The 9,741-nt window shown below is 34.4% G+C and overlaps 1 protein-coding gene across 2 annotated transcripts; it reads left to right on the top strand.

Annotated features, from left to right (window-relative positions):
• Positions 1-1,918: 1,918 nt before the first annotated feature.
• LOC112523099 (centrin-2-like) lies at positions 1,919-6,759 on the top strand. Of its 2 annotated transcripts, none has more exons than XM_025132541.1 (7): positions 1,919-2,416; positions 4,614-4,706; positions 4,777-4,935; positions 5,243-5,303; positions 5,809-5,927; positions 6,263-6,361; positions 6,459-6,759. In XM_025132541.1, the coding sequence occupies exons 1-6, from the start codon at positions 2,066-2,068 to the stop codon at positions 6,350-6,352; spliced, it is 873 nt and encodes a 290-aa protein (XP_024988309.1). In that variant the 5' UTR covers positions 1,919-2,065; the 3' UTR covers positions 6,353-6,361; positions 6,459-6,759. The 2 variants fall into 2 exon arrangements, with proteins under 2 accessions (XP_024988309.1, XP_024988308.1); XM_025132540.1 differs by having other exon boundaries at positions 5,803-5,927.
• Positions 6,760-9,741: the final 2,982 nt, after the last annotated feature.

Below are 9,741 nucleotides of genomic sequence, written 5' to 3'. Positions count from 1 at the left end.
GATATCCAGGTTAATAAAACAAAATAAAATAAAACTAAAAATTTATACAAAAAGAAAGAAATTTTGAACTGTTATTTTGATATTAATATCGATATATTATTTTCAAAATTTTATTTTATTTAAATATAAAAATATTATTGTTTTCTCAAAATCATACTAAAACCGTATTTTAAAATCGATAGAGACAAATAATAAAACAAAACATTAAAATTGACATGTATCTCGCTGCATTGCGTGAGTACGTCTTTAGTATATGTAAAATACAAATATAGTTTCCCGTTTGCATAACGAAAAAACATTTTGATAAAAATGCAACCAACAAACTAAAAACTAAAATTCCGATTCATTAATAAGCTTACATCAATCTTTAGACTGGATAAGAATGAGCGGACAAAAATGCATTTATTATTCCATTAAAACAGGTGGAACAATCAAAGAGTCACTGGTCCCGTAAAGACCAACCTCCTAACAAGTCCATGGTTCAATTTCAAACATGAGGAATGTGAATAGATATTGTCGTATATACATATTATAAACTTAACAATCAGGTGAAATAAAAATTGGTTTTTGTGAACGAATTAGGAAGTTGAGAAGCGGGATAAACGTGTGCGGAGGTTATGGAATATGAGTCATTTTACTCGTATTCTTTGAACGAAATCGTTGCGTATGCAGGCTCAGGAGAAAGAAGGTGTGTAAACGTCATTTTACCATGAGAAATGTCACGTCATCTGAAATAATTTCTACACATATACTTCGAAATAACGGCTAAAATTAAACCCTCTAGGTCGTTTACATCGGAAGACTTTAAAATAATAAATATGTAACTTACATGCTAATCCGTCCCATACCAGATTGCATTATGGATTTATCTATCATATATGTCTGAATACAAATGTTGAACTTAAATGGACTAGGCAAGTCCCTATGTGTAATGTGTGCCCTTTTTCTTTGCTCAGCCTGAAACCTGTTGTTCATAAGATGTATATTATAGTCAACTTATAAAGCTCATCGAGTTAATGTGTTTACGCGAATAAAAATTATTTCACATTATACATATCAACTTGTGAACTCTGTACCACCTAGTATGCATTTTGAAAAACATGCAACACTCAAAGAAAAGAGATCTCAAATGGTTGATGATGAAAATGAAATTATGAGTAGATAAAAAATAACATATTCAAAGTTTGAATAATATTTTAATGTACCAAAGTATCAACCCGACCAACTCGTACGGTTTTGGGTTGGGTTACACTTTCGTTTGGGTTGGGTTAAGATTTTGCAAACCGTAAGTATTGGATTGAGTTGTTCAAGTGTCTTCAACCCAATCAACCCAACCCATGAGCACCCCTAGTTGGTGTGTTGAACAATTATAAAACTAAAAAAGAAAGAAGAATCATTGATACAAAAATATATGAAACTTATAAAAATGATATCAATGGTGCAAAATCAAGATTAAATCTCTTGAATCTCAACTCATTACTTTTTATTCAATTTTCAAAGAATTCATGTTCGACTTTTTATGTATGGGAATGAAAGTAAGTATTTACCCATTTAGAGTTTTAGTTGCTAAGTTTCGTTTTTATGTTTATTTAATTCTTAGGTGTCGAGATAATCATCATTTATCCCCCAAATTATATATTAAAAAACCTCTACACCTTGAAAAATAATGCGTTACAATGAAGCCAAGCCTTCGTCTTTGGTGGACACGAATTTTAAATAGTCAATATTTTAAATATAATTTAAAAAACTACAATATTAAAATAAGAATTTAAATATATTCTAAAAAATATTAATTTTTTTTGAAGTAAAACGATATTAATTTTTATAGCATTTTTAATGTAATTACAAATAAAATATAATTTCAATACATTATTTTACATATAAATGGATTAAAAATGCATACAGAATCGATATTAAACAAGGTGACAAAACTCCCGCGTTATCCCCTCCCCCTCCCGCAAACTAACAACTACAAAACCCTACACAGAAAATCCCCCAATCGAATCGAATCGTTACGAACCCTAATCAAATAAGCTTGTTCAATACCTTAATCCAAAACGGAGACATGGTGCGAGCCAATCAATCAGATTCAGAAACCGAAGAAACCGGCTCCGATTTGACCCCACAGAGAAATGGGACTGGGGGTTCAGAAAATATGACAGATTACGAGAAACAGAGGATGAAAAGGATCGAAGAGAACAAAGCCAGAATGAAAGCAATGGGTTTAGATAAAATGGCGTCTTCGTTGATGGGTTCAGTTCCGATTTCGCAGAACGCCAAGAAAAAGGGAAAAAAGAAGGTGGGTTTGGAAGATGATGAGGAGTATAAGCCATCTGGTAAGGATGAGGAATTGAGTTCTTCAAGCGGATCAGACGGTGACGACTACGATGATGAATTTCGCGTATCTCGAACGAAGGTAAAATTTGACATTTGATGCAAAACCCTCCAATTTTTCACTTCAAAATTGATGAATTTTTTGTTACTACATTGGATTTTATATCATAGTAATGAAGACAAATATGTTGTTAAATTTGTAAGGAAATCCATGTCTGTTTTGCATCTAAGAAATACCTAGGTTTGACCTAACAATCTGAAGTGTAACCACGTGAACGAAGCATGAACAAGAAGACTTCATACTGCTCTAAGATTCTATACTATTTCTGTGCTTCTGTACAGAGAGGCGAGCTTAGGAATTTTTTCAATATGTATGTTTTTCACAAAATCATGATAGATTGTTTGTTGGTTTCTTGCTTCTTGTATGTGTGGTCCTGTTTAAGTTTATTTATGGCAATTTTCCTTTTAGAAACATAATAAATCTGACATTTAAAAGCTAAAATTTAAGAAAATGACAAAAATCATTCAGACCTGCACATGGGATGGGAGAAAAGACATGCAAACCAACTCTAACAAGGGAAGCTTGTGTTACCATTGTAATTTCAAAATATATACGGTTGCACACAACAAATTGATAAAGGTGACACCTTTCATGACCCTAATTTTTTTTACACTATGACGGAGGAACGAAGCTGTGACCCATGCCACTTTATCCACTAGCGTGGGTCTGTCCATGCTTCTGTAGGACCTTGTATTTTATGGAATCCTTATGATACCTGTGATAGTCTTTGAGGGTTATCTAGGAGAATATACTTGTCACATATAATACATGGCCTCACGACAGATCCTCTGTTTAACACACGAAGGCTTTAAAATCTGTCAAAATGTCATGCATTTAAAAAACATGTGCAAAGGTTATTATCCTAAATAACCTTTTTTTTAGACAGTGCAGTAGGACTTGGAAGTTTGTTGTATCATTATTCCGTGGTGTGAAGCTCCCTACAAAGAGGAGGAGACCACCTCATTTGCAACCATTCCCAATATCAAGTGTATCCAAGAAGGGAGAAAAAGATTAAAATGCTATGGTGTTCATTGCAATTTATTTGAGTGTTCCTTCAAGGTTTCCTTGGTGAAATCGGGCATAGTTCATTGTCTCCAAGGCCTCATGGAACTTGGGAAGAATTAGTTCATATGAGTGGAAATCAAACAATTGTTCATATGAATCTGATTGATGATGTCCATATTCTTGATTTTGCAGATGGAGGGAAAGATCGATATTATCTTCCCTATGCCAATGATGATGATGCACCACTTGTTTCATGTGTAGGAAGTCTTTCTCAGGCATAAAGTTCCTATATGATCATATGAGGCATTACCCCATTCCTCATTGGCGTGATATTCTGTGGCCGGAATGTTAAAAATCCACCGTCATTGTTTGACAGACATTCCGAGCTCGTCTACTTGCTGATATGTCGGAATCAGAGAATTTGAAGGTTAATAATCATGAAACCAGTAGTAGGTTAAAAATGCAACGGGATTTATGATCATTAACCTTCACACTATCTGATTTCGACCTATTAGAAGTAGACGAGCTCGGAAGAAGAGTACAACAAACAATGACGGTAGATTTGTAGGATATCGCGCCAGTGAGGATCGGGTCGTGCCTGTTATGATCATAGAGGGACTTACTTTTGAAAGACATCCTACACATGAAACAAGCGGGTGTGACATCATCATTGGCACAGGGAAGATAATATCGATCTTTCCCTCCATCTACAAAATCAAGAATATGGACCATCAATCATATGAACTGAAGGGACCCAAAGAGTGGAAACGAGAATTGGAGGGAAATGGAGGAAAGGTGTAGCTAAACATTTCCAAAATAAGATATCCCTTTTGAACTAACAAAGTTTTCATATTGTTGCTCTTTTTCTAATTTGCCAACCTTTATCATATTGAGTTGTTGATTTTGGAAACATTGTCGTTGATCTTTTTGTTGCAAACAAATCCTCTTTTTCTTGTGAAAATGCAAAAAAGAACATTACACTTTGCAACAATGTGCAACTTCGGACATAATCAATAAAGTACAATGGTATTCTATGCATGAACATTTCTGTTGTACGTCTAAAAGTGCCTTTTTCTTGCGAAGTATAATGTATTTTCGCATTTTCACAAACGATGGTTAGTTTGCAACAAAAAGAAAAGCATAATAGTTCATAAAGTCATATCAACCTTATTCTATTGCTTGCTATTTTGAAACTTAACATATCTACTTCCAGCCGAAAGTGAAAAACTCAACACCTAGCAGGAAAATTCCAAAGCTTTCTGGCAACTCAGATTTTGTAGATGATGATGATGACGCTTTAATGAAGGTAACTTTCTATCAATTCCATGAATTTTTGTAGTTATTTGATCTAAAAATTTTCAACCCTATGGATGCAGGCCATTGCTCTTTCCTTACAAGATTCGCCGGGCTTTTTGGATGTAGCGAGCAAAACGCCTCCTCAAAACTCTGATGCAAATGCATCAATTGTTGAAAATATCGATAGAAAGCAGATTATATCGAAGGATGATTCTGGAAAAAGAAAGAGGAAAAACTCGGTACTTGTTTTGGCTTAGATCCAATATTTTCTTTCCTGTCACTCTAAAGTCTCATGAAAATTGCAACATTTGATTTTACATATTTGAAATATCGCACAATAAAGATAAATAGAGGAATCTCGTTGATCGAATTTGTGCCTTTAGCTTATTTGTAATGACGATAATGGGAATATAGTAATACTGTGAATCTTTCTTTTAAAAGGGAATATGTTGTAGTTTTCATGAGATGAATGAAGCAAGTTTTTATTTTTATAGATATCTTACTCTGCATTTTGTTGGATTTCTCTACGTTGATCATGGAAAACAGTTCACAAGTCGAGTGCAAATGAGCGAGGATGAGTTGATACTACACTTCTTTCAGTTCGACGGTAATTTCACAAGCTAAATTCTATGGTTTCAATTGTTCTGCTTGGTCTCAAGATGAAAATCTTTTTTTAAGATTCATCTTCAATTTGCAATATTTTTCGTCTGTAAAAGTATTGAAATTTCCTTGAGTTCCAATAGTTCATCCTCTACTGATCTTTTGAACTACTTGGAGAAAATGCCAAAGCTACTGCATTGTAGGTCATAAATTCGAATCATCGTAACAGTCTTTTTGCAAATCGTAAGGAGCCTGGTGCACCAGGGTTGCCTTTTTTGGTAATCGTGGGCGTCCAGACCAGTTTGTGCACACCTCGACTAATCCCGTGGGTCCTGAAGATAACAGCCAGGAAAATCCACAGTGACCCTTGAGAATCCTTTGTAGTTTAGCCTTTGTTTGCAGGATTTCCCTTCTACTATTGTTCATCTTGTATATTTTTTTCCAACTAGTGTACTTTTTATGCAAAAAGGGATCTTCAAATGGATACTTGTTTTTTTTTTTGGCAGAAGCAGGCAAAGGGGGGATAAATCTACGGGATGTGCGCAGAATAGCAGCTTCACATGATTTTATGTGGACGGATGAAGAGATGGAGAATATGATTCGGTTCTTTGATAGTGACGGGGATGGGAAGGTTAGCACACCATCTGAAAGTTGTTTGAATTCTTATGAAGTCGAGATCTTTCCTATTTTAGAAACATGTTGGTTCTTGGTTTTGTTCTCGCTGATAAAACAAACCAAACAAGCCCAGTATATCCCACCCGGAAATGGTTTTTTTTTTTTTTTTGGAGGGGGTGATGTGTATGAAAACCAAGACTATAGTAGTTGTTTTCGTGACAACTTTCGGTTAGTGAAAAGGAGAAAAACAGTTAAAAATTGAAAAGCTAGATAAGAGTAAACAATAGCAGTAAAACTAGAAGTTCAGGTTTTGTCTTCCATTGATGTCTCGTGTATCTGTCTGCTTGGCAGTTAAGCCTCGAGGATTTCACTAAGATTGTTGATCGATGCAACATGAGACAAGGGTCTGAAAATGCAGGACGGGCTTCACCAGCATCATGAGTGAATGAGGTAATACAAAATTCGTGGTTTTGGATTTGTGAATTGGATCAAGAATTGGTTCGTATTATTTTTATTTTCAAGTGTCTTTTCTTTTCCAATCATGCAGTTACGTATTTAGCATGAAACCATCAAAACCTCGGGTCATGTTGCAATGAAGGTCTCATAGATGGTCTCTTCGTTTCGACAATCAACATAGGATAAATGAAGATCTGATGGTAAGTTATGTTTTTCGGACGGAGGTCACATATGCATACAGTCTCATTCTCAGATCCCACTTCGGATGAAATATATTGAGTTCGTTTGGTTTGGTTTGATTTGGTTTGTAGATCTAAATTCTTGTAGTGTTTGGGATCTCAAAATATTGTTAATGTGTAAATATAGGACGACTATTATGGGGAAGGTTTTGTTGATATATTATTAGTGGAAGCAACAAACAAAGCATTAATCAATTAACAAGTCTTAAGAGTAAGTAAGGTGGTGTTTGTTTTTAAAAAAAAAACTCTTATTTTACGACTTATGTCTAATTTGGTTAGACATAAGACAATTCAGACCGTTTGTTTTTTCTTTTCTTTTCAGAGTCTCTTATCCCTTATTGCCTTGCTCCACGAAATTGGTCATTGATCCCTACTCCGTCATTCGATCGACTTCACCCTCTCAATCAATCTCCTCACCATTTAAATTGATCGACTTCACTCTCCGAATCAATATGTGCTTCATCAATCGACCGACTTCACCATCTCAATTGATATTTGTTTCATCAATAAGCTAAAGAATAGTTAAGATATGAGAGGAGGAGAATTAATAACCAAGGGCATGTTCATCCTACTCGATATTGCCCCTGTGAGTTGTTTAGATTTCAATCTCGATTTTAGAATAATATGTCTGTTTGACAAAGAAATCTTGATGTGAGTTTCTCTGGTTCATAATTAAAACTGAAATGATGAATATATGCTCGAGTGAGAGAGAGAAAGATGGAGAGAAAGAAAGAGGGGAAAAAGAGAGAAAATAAATATAAATAAAATTTGGGTGTTTGATATGATCATATATATATATATATATAGAGAGAGAGAGAGAGAGAGAGGGGTTAAAATACAACCTTTGACATTCTTACACCTAATACAACGACCATCTCTTCCATCCAATTTTTAATTTAAGGTCAAGATGCATTTGATGACAAAGTTGTAATAAAATAGATATATTTATACACGCGCCTGATTCTTTGAGGGCAATGAAGGACAAAATTGTAAGGGAAAATCAATCTATTCTAAGTAATGATACTATGAAATTAAGAATGCGATAATCACTCTAAATCATATGCTAACACCGTGATTCAATGAAAGAAATCGATTCTTGGTAGGAAGATATGGCAGACGAACTTCATCATGATATTCATTACAGCAAATCGAGGTAAGAAACTTCGTTGAATGCAATTAGTATAATGTTTTGATATAACCTTATGGTGCGTTATCTATATGAATCAGTAAGGAAAAGAAGTGAGCGAATAATGATAAAGAATTCATTCTCTAAGTTCAAGAACACCGCTAACAATCCAGTTGTTCTTGACGAAGAAGAAGAGCCTGTTACAATGAACCAGAAGCATGTCAAAATGCTCAACTAAGCCTTCCACTACATGAAGAAACGGATTCAACAAATGTCAAAAGTTAGTGAAGGTTTATTATCACCCATAGTGTTCATCACCCCAATTTCTTGACCTAACAAATCTTTATACCAATACAACTAAATAGTGACTAATGAAACTTCCTGATTTGAGAACCTGGTTTCACTGTATTTGCTATATGTCAGTTCTCTTACTACTGCTTATGAGATTGTTTCACTAAATTTTTATATCATTTGATTAGCTTGGTTAAAACGTGTTATGAAAATGTTCAAGTGTGCAATTACACAAACCAGTCGTAATTTAATTGAATTTGGTTAACACATATCAATGAAATTTAGCAACACAATGAAACTAGATGCATTGTTATTTTGACTATATGGTAGGATGGTTTGTATAAAACTGTGTAATTGTGTTGTTTGTTCTCACATATAAAACATTGATATACATTAACTGTAGCTTTGAGGATCCTTGTATACAACTGTTAATTAGGTTTCATAAACAGGTATTTTACATGCTGTTTTATATGCACTGTAACAACCTGTTAATGAACCAAAATGCAATGTAACATGCTGTTTTATATGGTGAATCAAGTTTCCGTATGTGCTGTTTTATATGCACTGTAACATGCTGTTAATGAACCTAAATACACTGTAACATTGTCATATGGTGAAAGACAAGTAAAAAACATGTAAATGAACTACTCAACCACCTACTTCCTCCATAATGAGAAATTTGTTACCTGAGGAACAATTCGTTCAACAATGTTGTCACTAGCAATATTAGAGGCTGCACAAGCAAGAATCTTTGATCCACACTTCACTTCTTGAAGGATAATTTCCACCACAATTGTTGTCTTTCCAGTTCCAGGAGGTCCATTCACCAAGAATAGGTCTTTTGATGATAGGGCTTTTCTAATGACATCTTTCTTGGAGAAAAAAGAGATAATGCTATTTAGTCTGTGTAAACAGGTGGACTATGAAACCACCAATCAAAAAAATTAAACATGTGGACACATCTATTAAATAACATGCAACTGTAACTGCAGGTTTTGAGTTGCATGAGTTCCAAATCATGTGTCTAGTGCATATAGGTAGCTAACAGACCAGACCAAACCAAACTCGACAGTATGGTCTAGAGGTGGGATGTGTGCATATCTGTCCTCTATCCCACATGTGCCTAGCAAATTGACTGAGCAAAGATAGCACTTGTGCTGACATTTCCCGGCTACCAGTCTTCATTATTTAACAGAGGATCTGGTAATAGCACTTAGGCAAAATGTAACGAAGTTTATCATCCTCTTCACCATTATCCTTACATAAATTGGTACATGCTCCTATGAACTTGTCACATATTACATGTTGTTTATATGGTGAATCAAATCTATTTACATGTTGTCCATAATGGTGAATCTTCTTTCATGTGCTTGCTTTCAGTATTTACATGTTGTCCATAATGACACAGGTTTCATAAACATTCATTAAAATGATGTTTATATATTAACGAAACAGGCTTCATAATGGTTTTATTAAACTGTTCCATAAACAGGTTTCCTAGACAAGTTTCATTAACATATATAATGGTGAATCTTGTTTACCTGTTGTTTATATGGTGAATCAAAACTGTTTAAATGCTGTTTATAATGGTAAATCTTTTTTACGTACTGTTTCATAATGGTGAATATTGTTTACATGTTTATATGGTGAATCAAAACTATTTACATGCTGTCCATAATGCAGTGAACCCAGATGCAGCTCAACCTATTGAACTAATC

The sequence above is a fragment of the Cynara cardunculus genome (genome assembly GCF_001531365.2).
Source record: "Cynara cardunculus var. scolymus isolate 2C chromosome LG 12, CcrdV1, whole genome shotgun sequence".
In the NCBI taxonomy this organism is placed as follows: domain Eukaryota; kingdom Viridiplantae; phylum Streptophyta; class Magnoliopsida; order Asterales; family Asteraceae; genus Cynara; species Cynara cardunculus.
Note: the sequence above shows the minus strand (reverse complement) of the source record. Positions and strands in the feature narration are given on the sequence as shown.